The sequence below is a fragment of the Pseudonaja textilis genome, chromosome 2 (assembly GCF_049901715.1).
Source record: "Pseudonaja textilis isolate UNSWEBS1 chromosome 2, rPseTex1.2, whole genome shotgun sequence".
NCBI lineage: Eukaryota > Metazoa > Chordata > Lepidosauria > Squamata > Elapidae > Pseudonaja > Pseudonaja textilis.
This window is the reverse complement of record NC_141991.1, coordinates 156332417-156358495: the sequence shown is the minus strand read 5'-3', so window position 1 is coordinate 156358495 and position 26079 is coordinate 156332417. Positions and strand designations below refer to the sequence as shown.

Here is a 26079-nt window from a genome sequence, read left to right as displayed (position 1 = left end):
TTTGTAATGTGATGACCAAAACTGGGTGCAGTACCCTAGGTGTGATCTTACTAAGCCTTTAAAGAGTGCTATTTATATATTTAGAGCATAACTAAATAACATAACATGTGAACAGTAGTCAAGAAATGAACAGAATGCCAGATGCTATCTTTATTTTCAATTCTAACTCCAATGATGGTAAGAATGGAAGACAGATTATCCACACAGAGAAATAATATAATAATAAAAATAATACTAATCACATTGCAACCAATTTTCTAAAACTTGGTCTAAAGATTTACTTTTTGTATGTCGACATAATTATGACAATCAACTAATGCTTAAGAACATGTAAGGAAATAAATGCACTAAAATATGTTAAATTTCATTTATTGGTTAACCCGTTTCAAGTTCATCACTCATCAGTTGGCTCACAGCAACATGGAACATGGTGGAAAGTAACTATAAACTATAAAATAACTAACTTACCAGACAGAGCCCACTACATTGATGAAGTTAAGTCCTGCAGTGTTTGTCATGACCTGGTTGGAGGATGTTCCTGTAGTAACGGAAGTTACCATGGTGGAAAGAGGGATGGTCATTACAGGCAATGCCTGGCCCAGAGACATTTGCTGCTGAGCAAACGGGGTAAGCAAAGTGGGCCGAGGGGTGAAGCCTGAATCTTGGGGAGTAAGGGTAGCAGAATGGGTAATCAGAGTTGAGCTCTGAGCATCAGCAGGGTGTGGGGTCGATGAAAGGGTGTTGGTTGGAGTAGGAGTAGCTGGCTTAGGAGTTCCAGACCCTGCTCATTGAGAAAAATAAAAAGCACTCGTTTGTTATAAAAGGCCAATCCTTTTTTACAACCAAGGTTAGTGGATTCTTACTTAGCTTGATATTTTACTCCACTTTAAAACACCACCACCAGCCCAGCCAATTCTGTTAATAATTGCTGTTTCTGATGAATGAAGCATATGGCACAAAAATATTACTATGCTTAATCTGCAACTCCAGTTCTATTTATTCCATTAAATCATTCTAACATTGTTGACACATTTACATCACTCCTCCGCTATTAACTATCTCATGTCGATTTCAGTATTTAAAGTATTAAAATGCTATAAACAATAAATGATTCATCTAACATTGTAACATGTAAATCTTCCAACATCTGCACAATAATGTAACATTAGAAAAGAAGCTTGAATAAAAATCTGGACAGTGAAAAAGAAAATATAGTTATCCATCACTGGTTTGCTTAACTTGCAGACAGAAAGAAAGCAACAATCGATGATTGCATTTAAAATGTAAACTTGGCATGAAGCAATAATATCAATGGAATTAAAACAATCCAAAAGTTCTAAAGCTATTTTAATTTCGTTCTATTTTTTTAAGCGTTCATGTTTTGCAGAAAGAAATGAAAGAAATGTGAATGTCTAAAAGCTGGGGGCCAAGTATACAACAACACTTAGATATCTAGAAAAAAGAACACTCCTACAAGTTTGGTTCCTGATGAATACATGGACATGCCCATGTAATTTTCTTGACACTGCCTTCTTCCAGGAAACTATTTTGACTTCCAATCTAATCCCTGGGAATTCCCAGCAATATATAAGGAGTGGAATGAGAATTAAGTGAATCAAATAGTTGGGAAAATTTATCAAAGCTCCTTTTAAGGTTTCTTTGTGCAAAACTGGAAGGCATAAAAATGACATCTGTTAAGCCCACTTCTGACAATTTTAGATTATGCAACACGAAAATCACAGGACTACATTATGCAGCAGACAAAGAACTGAATAGACAAATGTCTAAAAGATACTCTAAGGGATCCTTCCCCACCTCTCATATATTTTAAAGGATGGCTAAAAACCCACAGCTGTTATTTTTATTGTGAGATTTATCAAACTGATGCTGCTGAAAAATCCAAACCAACTTTCTATCAGTTCAGAACATATTTAAGAAATTGCGCTAATATGCTGAAACTATTCTTATACTTTTGTCATCAGCAATGATTTGTAAAACAGTATAGGAGTGTTTTAAATAATCAACTTATAAACTTTATTTTATTACCATATTGGGACTTGATCATGTTATATACACATATAGAGATACAATTACATCATAATTGATGACATTCAAATAGTTTTACTTTCTTAAAATATGCAAATTAAAATTGGTCTTAATGAGCTACTGTTGACATATTACTGAAAAAAGATATATATTTTGGAAACTTCTATGATTACATTAATTATCAGGCTGTATGAAAGACAGACCTAAGTTGGTTGCATAAAATGAATCAAAACGTATACACAGAGAGTGCATACATATATAATTATACAGAAGAACCAAATACAGTTACAGGAAACAAAGTACATACAGTGAACAAGAGGCCTGCTTTGTGCTGCACAATAAATACACAATTTAGGACATATGATGTTTAGTTTCTCCAGATCAGCTGGTTAGAAAGTTTATCATGAGAAGCCTATGAAGATTTAATGGAGAATTTAGGGCGGGACTCACTTTGTGAAGCACTTGCAGGAGACACAGAAGCTGAAGAAAGCATACTCAATTGGTTCAGATCCAGAGATTGCTTCCGAGACACACAGGGAGGCTTAGGAGGAGGAAGAGCAGAAGGAGGAGGAGGAGGAGGAGGAGTTGGGGATTTGAGATGACTGCTTGATTGCTGTGGACTAAAAATATTACCTGAAAAGCATAATTAATAGATGGATTTGTTCTGTGAACCAACATCAGAAAGAGTATTTCATTTTCTAAAGTTGTTTCCCAGTTTTACTACAGTACATATTAGTTATTCAGTCTAATATCTGCTTATAAAAAGAATGCAAGACAGCCTCGCTTTTTTGCACTCATTTAAAACATAAGTACCATACAGCGAATGTTGCAGAAGCCCCGCCCACCTGCCAGCCCCCACCCTTTGGCCTCTGCCTCCCAGCAATTTGCCTCCTTGAAGCAAACAGCAAATAGCCTGGTCGGATTCAGCACAGTCTGATTAGCACAAGCTGCTGACTGTCAGTTGGATCGGCCTCCCGAAGATCAGCTGTTTTGGGCTACAGGGATTGCCAGTGCCTATTGCTGCCTCCACATGACCCATTTTCGGGCTCTGCATCCCATTTTTGGCCTCTGCGCGTCCCATTTTCAGCCTCCATGTGCCCCATTTTCCGCCCGTTCTGACCCGCCGCCTAGAATGAGGTGAAAATGGGGCACATGGAGGCCAAAAATGAGGCGTGCGGAGGTTGAAAATGGGATGCAGAGGCCGAAAATGGGGCATGCAGAGGCAGCAATAGGCTATGGCAATCCCTGCAGCCTGAAACAGCTGATCGATGGGAGGCTGGCAAGAGCATATTCATGAACAGGAATAGAGCTTAGTAACAAGGTCAGCCAATAAGAGCTGAATTGGGGGCTGAAACTTAAGGAGAGAATCTGGGCATGGTTTATCTCCGTTCTGTGCTCAGCTCTAAAATGAAAGAAAAACTAGACTTGCTTGCTTGCTAAGAAACTAGAGTTCTGTTCTGAAACTAAGTTCTGCTCTACGCTGCTGCTGCTTATGTTTTTTCTTATGTTATGTTGAAAGAATCTACAAATGGTATTGTAAACTTTACTCATATTAATATGTTTATAAAGAAGTTAATGATCCTGCTGAATCAGTCATTTGTGTGTTTTTTGGACATGAATTTATGCTGCAAACTCTAACAGGAGCCAATCCACCCAACAATCAGCCGCTTGTGCTAATCAGGCTGTGCTGAAGCTGAAAGAGACTGCTGCAAGGAGGCAAATTGCTGGGAGGCAGATTATTATTCTTATTTTTTCCTCCCCAAAAGCTAGCTGCGCCTTATACTTCGGAGAGTCTTATACTCCAAAAAATATGGTAACTTCTTTAGATTGCAATTTTATTATTCCTACTGGAAGAAACTGAATGTGTCTTTTCCCCCTCCTTCCAAGCAATATTACAACTATAAGAAATTGTCTGCTACAGCTCTCTAGAAGGAAGTTATGGAGTCCTGTTTTTTCCTAGTTTCTAGTCTCCTCATCAATCAGGTGAGTGACAGGATATTGGAGAGAGCGTATTATTATAATGTAAGGGGAATGTCCTCTGAGTAACTTATTTGCAGTTGCCCATACTACCAATAAGATTATAAATATATGTTTACATTCCCTGAAAGATTCACTAGCAAATCTAAACAAGTAAAGCACAACTTATCTCACAAGTATTTTCTCAACCCAAAAGGAAGGTGTTTTGAAATTATATTTACCTGAAGAACTGCTTGCTGAACTTGAAGGTAGCTTGATGGGAGGTGGTCTGTGTTTCACACCTTTTCCCAACACTGAAGACTGAATATAACCCGATACACCCTCAGTCTGCTAAAAGCAAGCATACACCCTTGGAGTCAGAAGAAATCTAACAATCAAATATGGAAACTGATATGCCAGTCAAAATCAGCATATTTACATTTTCTAAGGAATGGGAATAAACATTATTAGTAGAAAGAGTTTTCCTGAGTTATTTATTATATTCCTAAAAAGAGCTCGCTTTTTCAGAATAAGGTCTTTTTAATCAAATCAGTCAAACCAAGAACCATGTCTCCATACTGCAAAACACTTTCATCTCACATTTTATCATCATTTAAACGTTGAGCTCTGAGCTTAGAATTTAGTTCAGATCCATACCGAGTGATCTTCCAGTATATTTTTAAAAAGCTTAATTCTGTGCAATTAATTCAATTCTGAAGCATTTAATAATGAATCTGATGATATTAAATGAGTTAAGATACAGATTGTCATATTGTTATTTTTATCAAAAATTGAATATGAACTTATTTTCCGAAGTTGCTAAAAGAAAAAAATAAACAGAATCCACCCAGTTCATCTTTAAAACTATCCCAATTGTTTTAATCAACTAACTCCTAGAACAAGAGTGTCACACTCAATTTCATTGAGGGCCACATCAGGATTGTGGGCTGGGGTGGGTGTGGCCGGGGTAGGCATGGCCATGGTGGGCATGGCCAGCTCCCATTGCTGCTGTGCTCACTCTCCTTGGCCAGGTTGCTCATGGTGTGTGTGGGATGGCGACATGTGTGGGTAAGCGGGAGGCCCTCTCCATCTCCTTATGAGGAGACCTGGCTTTGTAACCAAAGCATCCTCACTATGGTTATTAAGCAGAGCATGGGGTGCCTCAGAGGGTGAGGGAAGTTTTACGAAGTTTGGCGCAGGCGCAGGCCCAGGCCCATACTGCAGCTCCCCAACATCCCAGAACCTCCCCCCCGAGGCATCCTGTACTCTGCTTCCCATCCTACTGGGTCCCCCACATCCTTGCTCCTACTTCCACACAAGCTTTGGCCTTGCCTCCTGCCCTATTGGGTCCTTGCAGGTATTGGACCTGTCTCCCACTCTGCTGGATTCTCACGCCTTGGACCGGCTTCCCACCATCCTCTCCCCATCATGGCTCAGTCTATTTACATATTGCACACATCGCTTTTGGGAAGGAGAACTGACTGATCCACCCTATGGATTTCCTACAGTAGGGAGCCCAAGGCCTGTAGGGACTCAGCCAGGTAGTGGTAGGCCCAAGGGTTCTAGTGGAGCAGGATGGGGGCAAAGGAAAGGTGGGAGATGCTGTAGCATCCCTGTGTCACTTAAAAGGGCAAGCCAAATTTTGTTCACATGACCATGGGAATCTGCTGCAACATTAACTTCAGATACAGGTGGTTAAGTTCAGTGCCATCGAAATTTTGGATGGTTGCTGAACAAACAATCACAAGTTGAAGACTCCCTATATTATATTCCGATCTATGACCATCAGACAAACTGTTTTTTCATACCTTTTCTAGACAATTAAAAAAGTACTGACTTTATCTGCACATCACAGTAATTAGGAATTCTGGAAAATTCTGGCTTATTGTGAATAACCCATAAAAGAGAATATTTGTAACTCAGGATTGAAATGTGGGATCCTTAATGCACTCTGAGCTTGGCTGTTTTCTTGCAAACATCTCATTACCTAAACTAGGTATCATCATCAATGCTAGTAAGAAGTGGGATTTACTCTCAATTTATATCCTAGTGGCATGCCCTGTCAGTGTTGGTGGGAGTGGCCTATTGTGAATGACCTTCAGACTGATGTAGATAGCCATGCTTTCATTTTGCTTCTCTCCACTTGAAGGAGAGCAAAATAAACAATAATATCATCTTTTTGTATTCCATGAAAGCAAATTCTTAGTTTATGATATGGACCCATGGTGGCGCAGTTGTTAGAATGCAGCATTGCAGGTTAACTCTGTCCATAGCCAGGAGTTTGATCCTGATTGGCTCAATGTTGATTGAGCCTTCCATAACAATAACAATAGTGCTTAGACTTATATATCACTTCATAGTGTTTTATAGCACTCTCTAAGCAGTTTAGTCAGCGTATTTCCCCCAACAATCTGGGTCCTCATTTTATTGACCTCGGAAGGATGGAAGTCAGCCTTGAGCTGGTGAGAATTGAATTGCTAGTAGTCAGCAAGGTCACCCTGCAATACTGCATTCTAACCACTGCGCCACCACAGCTCAGTCCTTCAGATCCCTAAAATAAGGATCCAGATTGTTGGTGGTAATATACTGATGCTGTAAACTACTCAGAGAGTGCTGTAAAGCAGTGGTTGCCAACTGGCCGTGGTCCATTGATGGTCCGTGAGAAAATTTTGGTGGGCCACATCATGCTGAACACCAGATGACTGGCGGGGAGGTGGGCAATCCTACAGTCTCCCTAGAAAACCCGTGTCCTGGATGCTGCCTGCTGCCTGAGATCATCAAGGAGGCCGAGCAGCAGTGGGAAGAGAGAGGACCTTCTGAGCCATAGGAAGTGGCTGCCAGCAATGCACTCAGGTGAAGATGTTGCGAGGGGGAGGCTCGACCCTCTCTTCCTCCTCGCCAAAAGTGTTCACACACCCAGCATGTAGGAGGAGGCTTGTCAGGTACCAGAGGGGTGGTGAGCGCTTTGCGTGTGAACACTTCTGGCCAGGAGGAAGAGAAGCTCCTGAGGGGACGGGGTTCAGCTTCCCCCTTGCAAGGAGGAAAAGAAGCTCCTGAGGGGGGGTGGTGGAGCAGTGGTGGAATTCAATTTTTTTTTACTACTGGTTCTGTGGCCGTGGCTTGTTTGGTGGGTGTGGCTTGGTGGTCATGTGACTGGGTGGACATGGCCAACTCGGCAAGGTGGTGCTGCACCTTTGCGACTGACGTCGAGTTGGCCATGCCCATGCAATCACATAACCAATGCTGCAGAGACAGGGTGATTTCCTACATACCTTCCCGCCCCTCTGCTCTTGGGCTGACAAAAAAAAAAGCCCAACTAAAGATCACGACTACCTGCTGAGTAGGTAGTCGGCCTGCTGAATGGGTTTTGTTTTGGGGTGGTTTTTGTTTTGTTTTTTGCCAGAAGTCCCTCAGAGATAAATTTGAACCGCGAAATCTTACTGTATCTCGTTGTTGTGGCACTGCCCATTGCTGCTGTGGGCGCTGCTGCAGCCGTCTGGCTGCCCAAGTAAAGAACTGCACTGGCTCAGGGCCAAAGTACTCGTCATCCCAGAGCACACTTTCTTCCTTCTCCTGACGGATGTGCCTCTTCCAGTCTGGCTTGGCCAGCCAGCAAGTGACCACATGTCCCGGGGCTTCTCGCTCCCCTTGTCACAAGATGCCTGCAGCTGCTGTGTGGTTTTTTCAGTGCAGCTGCAGCATAGAACAGGGCTGCGCTGGACCGTTGGAGAAGTGGAGCAAAAGAAGCAGAGATCAGTAGCCGCCTCTTTCACAGCACAGAAATCCTCCCTGAATCAGCCAGCTGGTCTCCTCTTTCTCTGCCTGTTTGTTTTGTATGGCTGAGGGGGAGGAGACCAGCCAGCCAAAGGGGCAGCTGCTGGAAGCGACCCTTTTTCGGTCTCCAGCAGCTTCTTTCGGGCAAAAATCCTCCCCCAACTGGCTGACTGGTCTACCCCTCAGCCATACAAAACAAACAGGCAAAGGAGGAGGAGACCAGCTGGCCGATTCGGGTAGGCTTCTTGCGCTGTGAAAGAGGCAGCTACTGATCTCCAGCTCCGCTCCGCTTCTCCAATGGTCTGGCGCAGCCCTGTTCTATGCGCCGGCTGCTCGGATTTGCCGGGCCTGGCACATAGAACAGGGCGTGCTTTTTTCGGCGCAGCTGCTGGACTGCAGCCGCACCAAAAAAAGTATGCAGCAGTTGCAGGCATCTCGTAAAAAGGGGGGCGAGAAGCCCTGGGACATCCGCCCACCCACCTGATGGCTGACCGGGCCAGGCAAGGCACATCCGCTGGGCAAGGTACATGCTCTGGAAGGACGAGCAGGCGGGCAGGTGTCCTGGGGCTGTTGCACATGTGCACTGCATGTGTAGTGGATGCACACACAGTGCACATGTGCAGCAGCCCTGGGACATCCACCCGAGCTGCATCACGCTGCTACGTCTAGAAAAAGCTAGGAGAGCAACCGAGGCAAGTGGGTGACTGGGTCGGGGGCATGGCCAGCCAGGGGTAGCCACCGGTTCGATGACTCATGCCAAATCACCGCTACCAGTTTACCCAAACCAGTAAGAACCAGTTGAATACCACCTCGGGTTGAGCCTCCCCCTCGCAACATCTTCACCTGAGGGCATCGCTGGCAGCCGCTTGACCTTGATACGCAGAGGCAGGAGGCAACACCAGTTCCGAAGTTCCTTTCCCCCCACCCCCACCCCCTCACAGGCCAGTGTACACCTGGGAAGGGCTCCGATGCTGTGATCTCCCCGCGTATCAGTCCATCTGTTGCCCATATCACCCATTACCCCACCTCCCCGCCAGCCATCTGGTCTTCAGCATGTGGCTCGTCGGCCTCCGGACATCAGATTTTCCCCACCCAGCACCAGTTCAGAGGTTCCTTTAAGCCTATCCCCACCTCTGGGGACAGAGAGAGATAGGGGGAGAGAAGGGGGAAAAGGGAGGGAGGGAAAGAGAGAGAGATGAGAGACAGAGAGAGATGAGAGATCTTGGTGTTTTGTTTTCTGTGGGAAATGGGTCCAAATAACTCTTTGAGTATTTAAGATTGCAAAGCTAAGTACCTGAAGGACCACATCCTGTCACTGGGAGTCCAGGCGCTTCAGCGAGCGGCATGCTGGATTTATATTAGTGGTCCGTGGGATTTAAAATTATGAGTTTGGTGATCCCTGAGGTCCAAAAGGTTGGCGACCCCTACTGTAAGCACTATGGAGCCATATATACAGTAAGTGCTATTGCTATTATGATTTAATTGATAACATGGAGTTCTTAATTAGTTACATACTAGTACCAGATAATAATAATGCAATTCATCTATAAAGAATAAATAGGCGAAAGTTGTTATTAATTAAATCACTAATCAAAAGTGAATTTGCATGTTTTTTTAGACAGGGCTTAAATTAAACTGATAGTTTTAAGAGTACAAAGTTATCCTCTAATACCTAAAAATAACTTACTTCTAGTTCCTTTCCAGAAGAAAGTTGACTGACATGGATTGATCCACTTGAGTTATGAAAAATCTTCACAGGACATTTAGCTTCATTTTGAACCAGCTCTTGGTATTGGTTGACTACTCTATAAAATGAGATTAATATGTCTTTCATGAAACTGCAGAATTTCTATCTAGATAATGAACAATAGCAAAGGCCTGCTTATTTTATATTTCTGCTGGCTATTAATTTTTATACATTAAAGAACTGAATGAAAATAGTGTATTTAAGCTTACTAAAAATATTCCCTATGGAAGATATTCTATTTTTCTACACAATCATATTTTAGAAACAAATTCTAATTCAGCACTTTTCTTTATTCTGAGTTAAGCGTTTGAGTGGATTCCAAGAATAGTTCCTGAGTTTCTGTTGTAATTATATAATGACAAGAAAAGCATGGATAATAAATTGAAGTAATTAAGGAAGAAATAAGACATTTTGAAATACAGAATGTGCAATTTAATCAATAAATATAAAAGATTATACCTATTTTTTAGAACTACAGTTCAGTTCCTTCGCTAAATTTTCTGCAAAACATTCCATGCCACACTAGTTGACAACATCCTAACCAGTGGTGGGATTCAAATTTTTTTACTACCAGTTCTGTGGATGTGGCTTGGTGGGTGTGGCAGGGGAAGGATACTGTAAAATCTCTAATCAGAGGTGATATTTGCCAGTTCTCCAAACTACTCAAAATTTCTGCTACTGGTTCTCTGGAACTGGTCAGAACCTGCTGAATACCACCTCTGATCCTAACCTTTCACCCCAATACACAGTGTTAACTCCACAACAAAACACAGAATAAAAGACACACTATCCTATTCTGACAATGTATGCATTTGATGGGTGAGAAAGGTATATTCTACACAAAGGTCACAAAGACAAACTTCATTTCCAAGGAAAAGAATGAAGAAAACATAAGGCGAATCTGAGGAGTTTTTGCAAGGGCAAACCCAGCTACCTGTAGAATTGTGCAAATAGTAATCGGGTACTTACCTTTCTGCTTCTGACTTTGAGCCAATAAGAAAACTGTAAACAATATAATACACTAATTAAAGTTAAGTAAATATACAATATAGATTATATATGTCACATCAACTGAGCTGAACATACATGATGTTTGCTTAACATGGAAACCCAACTTCAAGCAGTATTTCATCTCTGATAGTTCACTGGCTGATTTCTTTCTCTCAAACTAAACTATATCAACTATTACAAAGAATCAACAGTGCATGTCCAGATAGGGTTCAGAGATATTTCACAAGTCATTGCTGGAAAAGGATGCTGGACTAATGGTCTGATTCAGTGATCTGATTCAGCAGGATTCTTTTACACTTTTATGCCCCAAAACCTGGATGGCAATCACCCCACTCCTTAAATTAGTTTTTGCCAAACAAATATTTTCCAAGTATTTCCATTGATACCTCTACTCTCCCTTCATCATGAACTTGCTTCTGCTATACATCATCCATCCTGACTTTATTTATTATGCTCTACCTTTCCAACTGAACATACATAGCAACGATGTGTGGAAAGTTCTTGTTCTGCCAAAGGGTAGAAATGTAGGGGGGGCTAAAGAAGATTTTACCAGATAATAGTGTTTTTTAAAAACATAACTGCAATTTTCAGAAATATGTACAGTGGATATTTTCAGAAATCATAGTATATAGGTAGTCTTCGACCTACAGCCATAGTGGAACCTGTCCATTACTGTCATAAGTGATGAAGGCTGTTAAGCGCAATGGCCTTAATGATGCCTACTCCCCGGTCTCCCTGATGCAGTTATTAAATACCAGGTGGATTGTTAAGTGGAGCATGGGGTGCCTTTGGCTGGAGGAGGCTCACCACCCAGCTGAGTTCAAAAAAGAGTCAGTCAAGCAGTAAAAAAAACCTCGCAAAGCCAAAACCAGCCCAGCTGTTAAAGGAAACAAAGAAAATCCTTCTGGTGGTTGTTTGTGTAGAAGGAAAACTGCAAAATTAAAGATGGCTTAGCGCGTGCAGCAAACAGTCACAGCATAAGCTGGTTCATAAAGGGAGTCAAGACAAGCAGCAAAAGACTTGGAAACCATCCTTGGAAAGCTTTTTGCTACTTGCCTGACTCTCTTTAGGACTTAGCTTCTGCTGAGCCATTTGCTTCATGTGTTGAGTTCTTGGTAGCTTTGCAAAGTATTTTTCTTTACCTCTCCACACAAACAACCTCCAGAAGGGATTTCTTTGATTCCTTTATACTCCCCACCACCTTTAAAAACAATTAAAATCCTTTTCTCCTCTATTTTTAGCCTTCCAGTCAGTCATCACTGTAAGTAACTTGCAGATTTTGTCACTTCCTTTCCAGGCACCCAGTAAATTAGTAAATTAAGTGGTTAAAAGGAATCAAGATTGAAGGGCAGAAGTGAAGAGTTTAGTTTCAAAGTCTAATTGGAAGGGGGGGGAGAAAAATCCACAAGCCTTCCCACCCCCTCAGCTTTTCTGTTTCCTTTATTGGGAAAAAATGTGAGTTTTTTAGGGAAGTGGTAAAGCAAGAAGATTTGGGGAAGCTGGTTCTAGAGCTGCCATCTGTTCATGTGGCAGGTTCGTTTCCCCAAAGTCTAGCAAGAGCTAGGAGAGGTCTGCAATCTTGACTGCCAGCTGATTGGGACAGAGAATTAGCCCATAAACAAGGCTTCATTTTTTACAAAATGTCACCAGTGGATAGATCACTAAGCTTCCTCCATGGTGTTTCAAACATCAGGGTTTCACTACAGCCAAGCACAAAGGCTTGATTGGAAGCCTTTGTGGCACTGGAATGCAGCACTTGGACTCATCTAGTTGGGCTCTGCTGGGCTGTTTTTTCTTGCTTCATTTTGCTTTGTTCTGCTGTCCATCAGTAAGGCTGGCCATGTAAGTGAGCAGCGTACCAGGGCCACGGATGGCGTTGGTTCCTGCACCCAGCCAATTCCGATTCCACGGCTGGCCTTACTGTTTGAAGGCTGAACAAAGCCTTCAACTGAGCAAGGAAGCACTGCGGGACCAGGCCCTTCACGCCCGTATCCAGCCTGCCGGAGTTCGTTGCACTGGGGCAGGCATGAGACCCTGTCCTGTGGAGCCTGCTGCTTGGGCTGGAAAGAGAGGGAAAGACGAGGAGGAGAAAGAGGAGAAGGAGGAGGAGCCAGCTGGCCAGGCAGGGAGGTGGTGCAAGCTGGCTGGTTAGGGAGGGGGCAATTATTAGGTGGATACCACCAGCAGCAGCTTAAATGCCCTTGACTGAAGCTGGTGTTCACTGCGGCAGGGGAAAAATGAGAGGCCCAGCTATCCCGCAGAGCCTGCGCTGCTTCAGTGGGGAGGACGAGGAGAAAAACAGCTGCTCAGGTGGCTCTTCCCCTCCCCCCACTGCTGTTATCAGCTTGAATGCTCCAACTAAAGCAGGAATCGTGAACTTTCACATACATACTCCCCTGCCACCCAGGGCAGCCACATCCCTTCACTAACCATTCCAGCTCCTTTTGCTGCCGCGTCATGCAGAGCAACTAAAGTAGTCTGTGGGACTACGGTAAAAAAATAGTTCAGACCTTCCAACTTCTCACAAAAAAAAAAAAAAAGTTCTCTCAAGGTTGGAAGGTCTGAACTATTTTTTTACCGTAGTCCCACAGATTACTTTAGCTGCTCTGCACACAGTGACAGAGAACTGGGCCTGTGCATGCACAAGCCTGCCAAGATGGCAGGGGCCGGGCCAAAGTGACATGGGCCGGACCCTTACAGTTTCCAGGATGGCCATGTTGGCTGGATTCGGTCTGATCTTGGGTCGGATTGGGCCCATGGGCCTTGAGTTTGACACCCCTGTTTCACTCTCATATTTAGGTGAAGAAGTGGAAGAAATGCTCATAAAATTGTTGAGGAAATATTGGATGGTGTAGCCAATATCACAGAAGACAAAATAAACTTCAAAACTATTTTGATGGGCTGAGAGGAACAGAATAAAATATAACAGAAGCAGCTGCAAAGTTCTCCATTTGAGACATAAAAACCAAATGCACTGATAACTTCACTTGTGAAAAAATATTGAACAATAATTGACTTCAAACCTGATACAATAAGATTAACTGCCAAAAGGGCAAATGCAATTTTAAGATGCATGAACAGAAATGTATTTTCCAAATAACAGAAAGTGCTTTTTTATTTACTTTACAGATAGTCCTCGTGTAAGCAGTGAATCTTCGCAAATAAATGGTAATAAAAAAACTCAATTTCCAACACAAATGTGCATTTATAATGAAATTTCCTATGCCTGATTAACAAAAATGTTCAGTATGAAATTGATTAAGATCTAGTCAGTTTCAGGCAGTAATGTCAGGGAACTGGAGGGTACTAAACAACTAATTAAGGTAACAGAGCTAAGCTTGTTAAGGAGGTTAGCATTTTTGAGGGAAGTTTTGAGCTGTGGAAAAAGGAGCTCAGGAAAAAAAGCTTGTTTAAGTAACCTATGTTCTGCAAGGGAGCAAAAGGGGAAAGAAAGTGTTAGGCACAGGGCATGTACATTAATTTATCTGAATGTGATTGCAATAACCAGTGATCTTTACAATGTTTTTCACTCTGTATCAAATGTTTATTTACTGTAGTTGCCCACTTTGCTTAAAGACCAAATTGCCAGAACCAATTAGTCTCTAAATGAGGGCCACTAGTATTCTATCAGCTCAAACCCAACCTCTGTATTCAGTTCTAGATACCACACTTAAAAACAAACAGAAAAAGTTTGGCAGCAAAAGTTATCAGGGAACTGAAAAATAAGATCTATAAAGAAACACTGAAGAAGTCGGATATTTTTAGGCTTGAATCAAAATGACTGAGATGGAAGTATGTGAGCATTCTTCAAATTATCCAGAAGAAGAAAAGGTTAAGACCTGTTATTTCTTGTTCCAGAGTCCCACACAAGGAATAATGGATTTTAGTTATTGGAAAGCAGATTCTAATTCAATGCTAGAAAGAGGGTCATAATAGTAAGTGCTGTTCAACCATGGAATGAATTAATCAGGAAGATGGTGGATTCCAAATCTATGCATATGTTCAAGGCAGACAACGGTCTGTGCAGCTTTGAATTGGATTTCAACACTGATATGGTAATTGAGCTTGGCGATTAAATGGTTCCTTCCAACTTTGTAATTCCACTATTCTGTGATACTATATAAATGCAAATGCTGGCATGTATATAGATATGCATGCACATATCTCATCTGTTGTGATCCACAAGGTGAAAAAGATACCCACCCCTGCAGTAAAACAGGGGTGGTTTAATGCAATGGAAGCAATCTTCATTCTGGAAGGCAATATATGAGTCAAAGGTCACCTAAGCTCATTCAACTAATCACATACTTCATTGGTATTTATACACAAACTACATTATTATGTTCAAACACTGTCTATGTTTAGATTTTTTTCCCCAATAATCTGCACAGTAATAAAGGACACTACATTTTAGAAGCCCTTTCTTTACCTGCTGGACATACAAAGTTCTTTCAGCTCTTATTAGCAAAAAATGGTATAAAGTTAACATCAATGCTTTTTCTAAAACTGAAAGATTAATGCCACTTACTGTGATGGACTTTCATTATCCTCATCATTCTTAAGAGTTTGTATTTTACCATAGTACAATGGATTTCCAAGTGACTGAAAAATTGTCAATTTTGTCTTCTGAAAATGATTGCCACTTTCACATTCAAAGACATAATCATCTTTCATTTCCTATGAAATAGAAAAAAACACTTATAACAACTATTAAACAACATATTTACGGTGTACTTGGCCTGTTTTACAGTTGTACAGAGAACAGCAAATTTTGGGACTCTTAAGAATACAAGAATCTTCATAAACTGTGTTTGGATGACATGTTTAATTTGGCAATGGATAGGATTACGGTGCTATGTAAAAAACTAAATCCAACATCCTGTTATGTGTGTATTCTCTTATGTCCTCTTCCAAGATAACCCTACCCCACACCATGTAGGGCTTTAAAGATTACAACCAAGACCTTGAACTAAACTTGGAAGCAAATCAACAGTGAGTGTAGTTTCCTCAAGAGATGTACAAATCTAGACCTGCACAAAAACCATGTGGTTTAAACTGACTGAAGCTTCCAGATACTTTTTTAGAGTAGCCGCAGGCACAGCACATTACAGTAGTCCAAATGGGAGATGACATAAGTAACCAAACAGAGAGTCTCCCTATCCAGATAAGAGCATAACTGGTGCATAACATGAAGTTCAGCAAATGTTGTGGTTCCGTGGCAGCAGGTGTGGATGGCAGAGGTCTCTGATAGCCAAGGACTTGGGCGAGGGGCTTGCGTGTGATGCAGGGATGGCACCAGGACTATTGGAGAGTGGGGTGCTGCCTTTGAGCTTATGGAGTCTAATTGGGGTAACTGCCAGAATCCTGACACAATTATTTATCTGGAAGAAAACTTATCACCATAAAATGTCCTGTCCAGGACAGAACAAGGGGCAGTCTGATCCCAGATACCTTTGGTTACAAGCTAAAAAATCCAATTATATTTGGATAGGAAATTCAAAACAAGAAAGGGTAAAGCCTGTTTCTTTTCCCGCTCCCTCCTTTCTCATCAACAAAGGGCTTGAGGAAGCCTTTGGCAATAAAAAAAGGAGGCACAGAGGGCCACCCGTGTCCTTCTGTGTCTCCTTTCTTGCCATCGAAGCACTTGAGGTGGCCTTCGGCTACGAGAAAAGAAGCCCGGAGAGACCCAAGCCCCTCCAGTCTCCTTTTTTGTCGGCAAAGCACTTAAGGATTGCATCCCTGTAGGCTTCAGCAGCCCTTTGGCAAAAAGCTTTTGCCAGTAGGAACAGAGTTTCTGAGGGAAGTGCCCACTCCTCCCAAGCTCCGCTGGTGCTGACAAAGGATTTTTGCAAAGCCAACAGGAACACAATCTCCCTGCAGGCTTCGGCAAGAAAACGGCAAATGGAGGGAAGGCCTGAAGGACCAGGCGTCAATTTGCAGAGAATAGAGGCCTAAAGTGCAAGAACACATGAGATCAGTTGCACAAGATCTAGCACTACTGATCTCGCGGAACGTTAGGTCTCTGTTTTCTGCAAATGCATCAAAAGCCTGAAGCAATGAAGCAGGCAAAGAAACTGCAACAGAAGGATCTTTGCATAATAAGTAAGTCTCCACAGGCAAAGTGCCTGTGAAGACCTGGAAGCGGGGGGAAGGCAGGGCAAATATTGCTGAGCCTCTACAATCATTCGTAAGAGCAAATGACTGCCATGGTGATGCAACACTTGTAATTTTGGGACTTGTTCGTAAATGCTAGGGTGCACCTATCACATACCTTCAAATGTTTGCTAAGGGAACACTCATAACATAGGGATCAGGGGTGGGATTCAAATTTTTTAACAACCGGTTCTGTGGGCTTGGTGGGCGTGGCTAGGTGGTCATGTGACTGGGGTGGGTGTGGCTAGGTGGCCATGTGATTGGCAAATTAAATACAAGTGGTCCTCACTTAATGGCCAGTTGCTTAGCAAATGTTCTAATTTACGAGTGACCTCCCCAGAGTTACTTGACCTGTTTTGGGAGTTTTGACAGCCATGCGTGCACACACAGTTTAACAACTACAGTGTTCACTTAATGACAAGATTCACTTAACGACTGTGGTGCTTACCTAACCCAGGGGTCTGCAACCCTAAACATTCAGAGCCATTTTTCTATTTTCTTTTAAACAGGTATCTCACTCTGTGTGTGTCCGTTTCTTTCTCCCTCTCTCTTTCTTATCTTTCGCATCTTTCTCTCTCATCTCTTTTTCTCCCTCTTTCTCATCTTTTTCTTTCTCCCTCTCTCTTTCTCATGTTTCTCTCTCTCATCTCACTCTTCTCTCCCTCTCTCTCTCATCTCTCTTTCTTTCTCCCTCTCTTTCTTTCTCCCTCTCATTATCTCTCTCTTTCCCTCCCTCCCTCCCTCTCTCTCTCCGCCCTGGAGGGTGGGGGAAAGAACCTCTGAACTGGTGCCGGGTGGTGGGAATCTGACCTCCGGAGGCTGATGAGCCAGTACTGAAAACCAGATGGCTGGCAAGGAGGTGGGGCAATCCCGCAGTCTCCCCCAAAATAATGCTTCTCGTGAGAAGGAAGCCAAGCGTGGTGGGAGGCTTGGTGGGTGTCAGAAAGGCAGCAAGCACTTCTCATGAGAAGGAAACAAAGCGCAGTGGGAGGAGGCTTGGCAGGTGTCAGAGGGGTGGTGAGCACGTTGAGGCTCCAGAGGGGGGTTGAGCCTCCCCACTTGCAACATCTTCACCTGCTTCCTGCAGCTCAGGAGATTTCTCTCTGCAGCTGCGATAACAGCATTCAACCTGGCTGCTTCTCTCCTCCTTCTCAGCCTCATACACAAACATATCTCACAGCGATGGAGCCCTTCCTGGGGAGCAAAGCAAGAACTTATTGATCCATCCAGAATGGCGGCGGCAGTGCTCCAGTAGGGCCCTGGGAAACCATCTTGTCCAGTATAGCAAAATTTACTTTAGCAACTGGGAGTTGCTGCTTTGGGTCCAGTAAGTCCCCCTTCCATCAGGAAATGGCTCCAAGAAGCAGAGAGAAACAGGATTCAACCTGGCTGCTTCTCTGCTGCCCGAAGCCTTTTCTTGATGGAAGGGGGACTTGCAGGACCCAAAGCTAAATTTCGCTGTGCTGCAAAAGACACTCTTGCTCTCCCTGCAAGAGTAGCAGGGGAGAGAAGCAGCCGCTGACCTGGAGACCACATGGAGCCACTCTACATGTTCTCCGATGACCTGTTTATGGCGGTGGTCGCAAAAGGCAAGTGGGTGGGGGAAGAAAGGCGAGCAGCAGCAGGTAAGCGACTGGGGCTTGCTTGCAGAGCCTCACTCACTGATCGCAAAGGCAGGCAGCAATGGCGGGCGGGCGACCCAGGAGTCAGGACTCAACTGGGGTTGGCGGTGGCGGCAGCAGGTAGGCAACAGGGGCTTGCAGAGCCTCACTCACCCAGGGAGATCAGATCAAGCAGGGCCGCTGCAAAAGGTGGGCTGCTGCAAAAGGCAGGCAGCAATGACACACAGGCAAGATAAGGAGTGACTGGGCAGGGAGGGACAGGGCAGGCAGGGAGGGGCCAGTCACTGGCGTGATTTGCTGGTTTCCGGAACTGCACAAACTCGTAACAAATTGGACTGAACTGGCTGAATCCCACCCCTGCCCAGGATTACCTGTACTTTTTAAATGTTTTTTATCTTCTTTTATCTTTTAAATTATTTTTATTATTTTTTATTCAAACATAAGGCTGTTCATAGGAATTATCACCGTTAGACAATTGATCTTTGACTGTACTGTATGTATAGTTCAGAGGCAATAGAATTCTGAACACAATAAACTGGTTTATTCAAATATTCAGCAGCTCATACACAATTACATTCTATTGCTAAGAAGTTGCACACTTGAAGAATTCACACGATCAGTTTTCAATTTTAATGAATAATTGAAAATGATCTTTAGAATATTTATTTAGTCACCTAAATGCAATCATGAACAAATTATTAATTACATTGCATTTCTATTTTTTCTAAAAGAAAATAGTTCTTGGAAATTAAAATTTTACTACTACTCACATGAATTGGCCAGACGCTTGGTTGTGAGTCATCAGGTTTGATAGATTTTTCCACTTTAGCATATTTTTCCACCTTGATAAATAAGAAAACCAAATTAAACTGCAAGTGAATAAAAGCAACACTTGAATAAGGTATAAAGTTAATAAATAATAATTATTTTTTTAAAAAATATCATACAGCTTATTTAAAGAAATCTAATCAATACTGTTCAATCCCTTCTGGAGCCTGACAGACATGCAACTCTGTTCTAGTTGGGTCTTTCAACCCAAAAGACTATCTACCCTGGATTAACCAGTTGATTATGTCTAATGAGGATTTTTTAAAATTACTTGTAATGACATACATGTTTAGAAATAGGGGGATAAAACATTCCCAGAAAAACTGTCACAACAAATTTACTGACATCATCTAAAGAATTCTTCATTTCTAAATATTAAAAAATATTCAACATTTTAAATAACTACATAATTAGGCAATGTTTTAATTGGAATAAATTAAATTGTCACAAAACTGCACGCAGGCTTAGGATTTCACCGAAACACCTCCACCAGCTTAGATGATAGAAGGAAAGCTTAGTAAATCTGTAAACTTACGTCTACTTCAGATGGTGCAGTCAAATAGCAGGGGTTCTGTTTCCACATATCAACACACTAAAAGAAGGACAAACATATATAAATGGCCATCAAGATAAATACATTTCACAAATGTATTATTTTAAAAGCTTCTTAAAATAAGCATACATTTCCAGCTTTGGAAATTTTGAGATCATACTGTTGGCTTCCTTTCCTTTCCTTTCTTTTTTGTAAATAATCAAATAGCTTGAACTGTGGTGGAATGGTACTTTGAGACACCTCCTGCTGGTAATTCAGAGATGGCCTGGAATATCTCTTGAAACATCTATAAGATATTGCAAGATTCATATAAAGAAAAGTTATATTCTGGAATACATTTGTACAAGCATTTATAAGCATTTACCAAATCATGATTAAATAATCTAGTTATAAATCTGCTGTGCAATTCCTTTTACGTCAAGGAAATTAAGTCAATTTGAAGCTTGTATCTTCAATTTGTAAAACATATTTGTACTTAATTTTGTAAATATAATATATTTACAATTCTTTTTGTGTAGTGGTTAAGATACCAGGCTAGAAACCTGGAGACCGTGAGTTCTAGTCTTGCCTTAGACACAAAGATAACTGGATGAGCTATCGCTTTTTTTTGCCAGTCACTTTCTCTCAGCCCTAGAGAGGCAATGGCAAGTGACTACTGAAAAATCTTGTCAAGAAAACTGCAGGGACTAGTCCGGACAGTCTCCAAGAATTGGATACGACTGAACAGAAGAGGAAAAAAAATGTGTATTAACTAATATAAGTTTACAATTGTATTGGACTTCATCCAAATTTTTTTCCTGAAGTATATTTGCATTCAGTGTTCTAAGTTACCGTATAGGTTTTAAAAATTATCTAACTTGAATGTAATCAATTTTTTCCCCAGTATAATATAAAGCAGATTTTTGCAAAGATTCTCTAAAGATTAATATTCTCCAGTACCGTTTCATTGGGTGAGTATTCATTTTCTGCTTATTATACAAAAGCCGGTTTGCTGTGCATGTAACAGCAACTGATGGATCTAGACACAGGGGTTCTGCTGTTGCCAGTATAAGTTGACTTTCTAATAGAAGTTTGTCTTCCTAAAACACAAATGCAGAAGATTCTAAAAGGGCGATAATTATTTAATGCTACATTTATATGCACATTTTTATGAGTAAGTTCATTGAGATCAATATTTTTCATTTTCAATATTTATGTAGACAACAATGATTAGTTTCATTCTTTTCAATATGCTAAGGTAAGTTAAACATACTGTACGTGTGAATATTAATAGACAACTTTTCCCTTTGAACCTATTGGTTTTTTATTTTTATCTTCCAACAATTTTCAAGACTGTATAGTACTGCCATTTTAGAAGTAGATAAATTTATATTTAATATTATTTTAGTAACACATTTAATAATATTCATATTTTAGTTAAACAAAATAAAGAAGTACAGCAAATGAAAAATTGCTCAACTTCTAGCTACAATTGCTGTCAAATATTAACATCTATTACTATCATGTCTTAACCAGAGAAAAGGAAAGCAAACTAGAAATTGATCATACAAGTAATGATTATTTATTCTTTTAGAACATTAATTTATTGATGGGTTTTTCAACTAAGAATTGTTAAATAAAATATTGCTTAACACAATGTCTGCATGGAAATATATGGGACACATAGAAGAATTGCAGCACATACACAACCACTGTTTTCCATCCATCATATCACTTAACAAGTGGGACTCTATGAAGTGTACTTATTGATCATGGTTTTCCTACTTTTTTCTCCTTGCAGCCTCTCTTTTCATTGTTTCCCCAAATGTTATCCTGAAAGATCAAAAGATCTCCTAGAATAACATAAAATATGGCATGTAAAAGATGCAACTAGGAGGAGAGGGAAATAGATATATTTTCAATTCACATGGGAAACTGTCTCAATTTTGCCCAATGTTATAATTAGTAAATAAAAACCAAGGTCAAATATGGGTGTTTCTACCACCTGCTATAGTATATCATGGGAGGATGTGTATAGATCAGGGGTCGCCAACCTTTTGGATCGCAGGGACCACCAAACTCTTACTTTTAAATCCTGAGGACCACTAATATGAATTTTTTTAAAAAGCTAATATATTTAACATAATTTTTTTATGTTAAATATAAATTATATATATACACTGCTCAAAAAAATAAAGGGAACACAAAAATAAGACATCCTAGATCTGAATGAATGAAATATTCTTATTAAATACTTTGTTCATTACATAGTTGAATGTGCTGACAACAAAATCACACAAAAATTATCAATGGAAATCAAATTTAGCAACCCATAGAGGTCTGGATTTGGAGTTACACTCAAAATTAAAGTGTAAAAAAACACTACAGGCTGATCCAACTGTGATGTAATGTCCTTAAAACAAGTCAAAATGAGGCTCAGTAGTGTGTGTGGCCTCCACGTGCCTGTATGACCTCCCTACAACGCCTGGGCATGCTCCTGATGAGGTTGCGGATGGTCTCCTGAGGGATCTCCTCCCACATCTGGGCTAAAGCATCCCTCAACTCCTGGACAGTCTGTGGTACAACGTGGTGTTGGTAGATGGAACGAGACATAATGTCCCAGATGTGCTCAATTGAATTCAGGTCTGGAGAACGGGCGGGCCAGTCCATAGCATCAATGCCTTCGTCTTGCAGGAACAGCTGACACACTCCAGCCGTATGAGGTCTAGCATCGTCTTGCATTAGGAGGAACCCAGGGCCAACCGCACCAGCATATGGCCTCACAAGGGGTCTGAGGAGCTCACCTCGGTACCTAATGGCAATCAGGCTACCTCTGGCGAGCACATGGAGGGCTGTGTGGCCCCCTAAAGAAATGCCACCCCACACCATTACTGACCCACTACCAAACCAGTCATGCTGGAGGATGCTGCAGGCAGCAGAACGTTCTCCACGGCATCTCCAGACCCCGTCACGTCTGTCACGTGTGCTCAGTGTGAACCAGCTTTCATCTGTGAAGAGCACAGGGTGCCAGTGGCAAATTTGCCAGTGTTCTCTGGCAAATGCCATATGTCCTGCACAGTGTTGGGCTGTAAGCACAACCCCCACCTGCGGACGTCGGGCCTTCATACCACCCTCATGGAGTCTATTTCTGACCGTTTGAGCAGCCACATACACATTTGTAGCCCACTGGAGGTCATTTTGCAGGGCTCTGGCAGTGCTCCTCCTGTCCCTCCTTGCACAAAGGCAGAGGTAGCGCTCCTGATGCTGGGTTGTTGTCCTCCTACGGCCTCCTCCACGTCTCCGGATGTACTGGCCTGTCTCCTGGTAGCGCCTCCATGCTCTGGACACTACGCTGACAGACACAGCAAACCTTCTTGCTACAGCTTGCATTGATGTGCCATCCTGGATGAGCTGCACTACCTGAGCCACTTGTGTGGGTTGTAGACTCCGTCTCATGTTACCACTAGAGTGAACGCACCACCAGCATTCAAAAGTGACCAAACCATCAGCCAGAAAGCATAGGAACTGAGAAGTGGTCTGTGCTCACCTCCTGCAGAACCACTCCTTTATTGGGGATGTCTTGCTAACTGTCTATGCTTTCCACCTGTTGCCTATTCCATTTGCACAACAGCATGTGAAATTGATTGTCAATCAGTGTTGCTACCTAAGTGGACAGTTTGATTTCACAGAAGTGTGATTGACTTGGAGTTACATTGTGTTGTTTAAGTGTTCCCTTTATTTTTTTGAGCAGTGTATATATGTATGTATGTATGTATGTATATATATATATATATATGTATGTATATATATATATATGAAGACCCAGCATGTTTTCTAGGCATAAAATGAAATTAAGCCCCTCCCCCCAAATTTAGGCATAGTTTAAAACATGCGAAATTGGGGGGGAAGGCGGGGGGAACTTGCCATTAGGAGTACATCATGGGCAGCTACACCTCACCATCAGCCGCTCCTAACACCATGGTGGAGCACGGAGGGCTCCCTTACCCCTCCCTTACCCGGGTCAGCAGGTGGGCGGCGTCGGTGTGGATGTCCGGCAGCGTTTCAGCTGCTTCTCAGGCCTCTGTAGCTTCCATGGTTCCCACCGGTGCTGGTGCCTCTCTCGCCAGTGCCGTCTCCAACAACAGCGTCTGAGTCGCTCCCGCTTTTCCCCTGTCCCCGTAATAACAGGAAAAAAAAGATTTTGAGGTACCTGGGAGCGCTGCGCACTGTGTTTTGGTTTAATCCTGATCAGCTGGGTGGGCGCAAGAAGAGCCGAGCGAGCGTGTCTGCTGCAGCTACCCTTGTTTATCCAGCCTCGGGCTCTGCAAGTTTGCAAAAGTCCCAGTGTGCAGCCCGTTCCTGCATTCCAAGCGCCCAGGCCAAGCCGCAGCTGTCCCTCTCTCGCCAGTGCAGTCTCCAATAACAGCGGCAGCAGTGGCGGGAACCGTGGAAGTGTTTTAGTTGCTTCTCGGGTGAGGGAGCCGCCTCCGTAACTTCCACGGTTCCCGCCACTGCTGCTGCTGTTATTGGAGACGGCGCTGGCGAGAGAGGGACAGCTGCGGCTTGGCCTGGGCGCTTGGAATGCAGGAATGTGCTGCGCACTGGGACTTTTGCAAACTTGCAGAGCCCGAGGCTGGAGCACCAAGGGTAGCAGCAGCAGAGACGCTTGCTCGGCTCTTCTCATGCCCACCCAGCTGCTCGGGATTAAACCAAAACACAGTGCGTGGTGCTCCCAGGTACCTCAAAATCTTTTTTTTCCTGTTGTTACGGGGATGGGGAAAAGCGGGAGCGACTCAGACACTGTTGTTGGAGAGGGCACTGGTGTGCGGGGCAGGGGGGAGAAATTAATTTACCTCGAAAAGATGTCCTAGCCGTTTTTTCGGGGTTCAAAAAAAAAAAGCCCAGCCTTATTTTGTGAGAAACATGGTATACACACACACATGCATACATACATACACACACACGCACATACATACATGATACACAGACACAGACACACACACAAACACACACACGCACTTAATTATAACAAAAATGTAAATGCTTAACGATAACAAAATAAAACTTTCTGGGCTGGAAGCCTCCCCCTACCTGGCACTTTCCAAAGAGACAGAAGAGTAGGTGGGGGGTGGGGGTGTCTGGGGGTTGCCTTGGGGCAACTGCCACTGGGAGGAGCAGAGGCAGAAGGCTTTGCTTTCCTTGGGGGGCAACGCCCCTTGGCTGCCACTCCAGGGGCTTCTCAGCAGGCATCTGCCTGCAGAAGGACTGCCGCTTTGGTGATTAATTGCGGGAGGGGAGGGGGAGAAAGTGGGAGCTCCTTTCAGATCCCAGATGGAGGATTGACTCAGATCTGCAGCCGAGGAAAAGCTGGGGGGGGGAGCTCACCTGGAGACAGGCAAGGAAAGGTGTCCCTGGGGGCACTTCGCTCGCTTTAGCACTTCGCTGCCAAACCCAGCCACAGCCAGTGATTATTTGGGGGTGGGGAAGGGGGGGAGAAAGCATCTCTCGCATTACCAGAGGAGGAAAGGAGATGAAACAAAGCTCACTCTTTCACGGAGACCTACTAAACACCAATCTACTGTGTTCCAGGAGTCCTTTGAAATCACACCTCCCAGCTCTTCGAGGTACCCTGGAGTCAGGTCCCTGAGATGCACATGCCAACGAGCTCAAACACACGGCGGCAACAACAACAGTCCCCTCCCCCAGTGCCCGCTGTCAGCTCTTCCCCGTTAATTCTCTAGCTTTGAATTGCTCCTGGCTCTCCCTCTTTCCTTCCCCCTCCCCCCACATGCAGGAAGGCAAGGAAAGGGAGACTGAGCCATGTGCAGTTCTCAGCTATCCCAGCTCTCACTGCTTCTCCCAACATCAAAGCCTCGGAGGTGCAGGCAAAGCCGCCCCAGTTGTAGCGCCCCGAGTTGCTTGCTTCTCCTGTACTGCCTCCTCCTCCTTCTCCTCCAGCAGCACCTCCTTCTCTGGGCAGGGCGATTCTTAACTAACCGAGCATGCTAAGGCAACTCAGGGTGCTACTGCTCTGGTGACTTTGCCTGCATCTCCAAGGATTAGATGTTGGGAGAGGCAGCGAGGGCTGGAAGAGCTGAGAGCTGCACATGGCTCCGGCTCCCTTTCCTTGCCTGCCTGCACGTGGGGGGCGAGGGGGAAGGAAAGAGAGCCGGGAGCAATTCAAAGGTAGAGAACTAATGGAGAAGAGTTGACAGTGGGCACTGGGGGTGGGGACTGTTGTTGCTGCTGCTGTGTGTGGGAGCTGGTTGGCGCATGCATCTCAGGGACCTGACTCCGGGATCCCTCAGAGAGCCAGGAGGCGCGAGAACTGTGCAGCCCAGATTAATTGCTTTGGGGGGGCCATTTCTTCTGTGGCCCATCAAATTTTTTCTATGGCCCACTGGTTGGCG

At 43.2% G+C, this 26079-nt stretch overlaps 1 protein-coding gene across 37 annotated transcripts in view; it reads right to left on the bottom strand.

The window, feature by feature from the left end:
- SUPT20H (SPT20 homolog, SAGA complex component) overlaps positions 1–26079 on the bottom strand; it is a 54559-nt gene that overhangs the window by 12403 nt on the left and 16077 nt on the right. For 13 of the 37 annotated variants that reach the window (XM_026713198.2, XM_087926098.1, XM_026713202.2 and 10 more), the window contains 10 exons: positions 20630–20769; positions 19820–19976; positions 19673–19729; positions 19080–19151; positions 15063–15211; positions 10493–10525; positions 9464–9581; positions 4245–4353; positions 2497–2679; positions 469–781 (listed from right to left, as the gene is read on the bottom strand). In XM_026713198.2, coding sequence (XP_026568983.1) covers positions 469–781; positions 2497–2679; positions 4245–4353; positions 9464–9581; positions 10493–10525; positions 15063–15211; positions 19080–19151; positions 19673–19729; positions 19820–19976; positions 20630–20769 — 1331 coding nt within the window. Of the gene's footprint in view, positions 1–468; positions 782–2496; positions 2680–4244; positions 4354–9463; positions 9582–10492; positions 10526–15062; positions 15212–19079; positions 19152–19672; positions 19730–19819; positions 19977–20629; positions 20770–21454; positions 21503–26079 lie in introns of all 37 variants that reach the window. The other 24 variants (XM_087926110.1, XM_087926111.1, XM_087926112.1 and 21 more) reach the window with 5 other exon arrangements.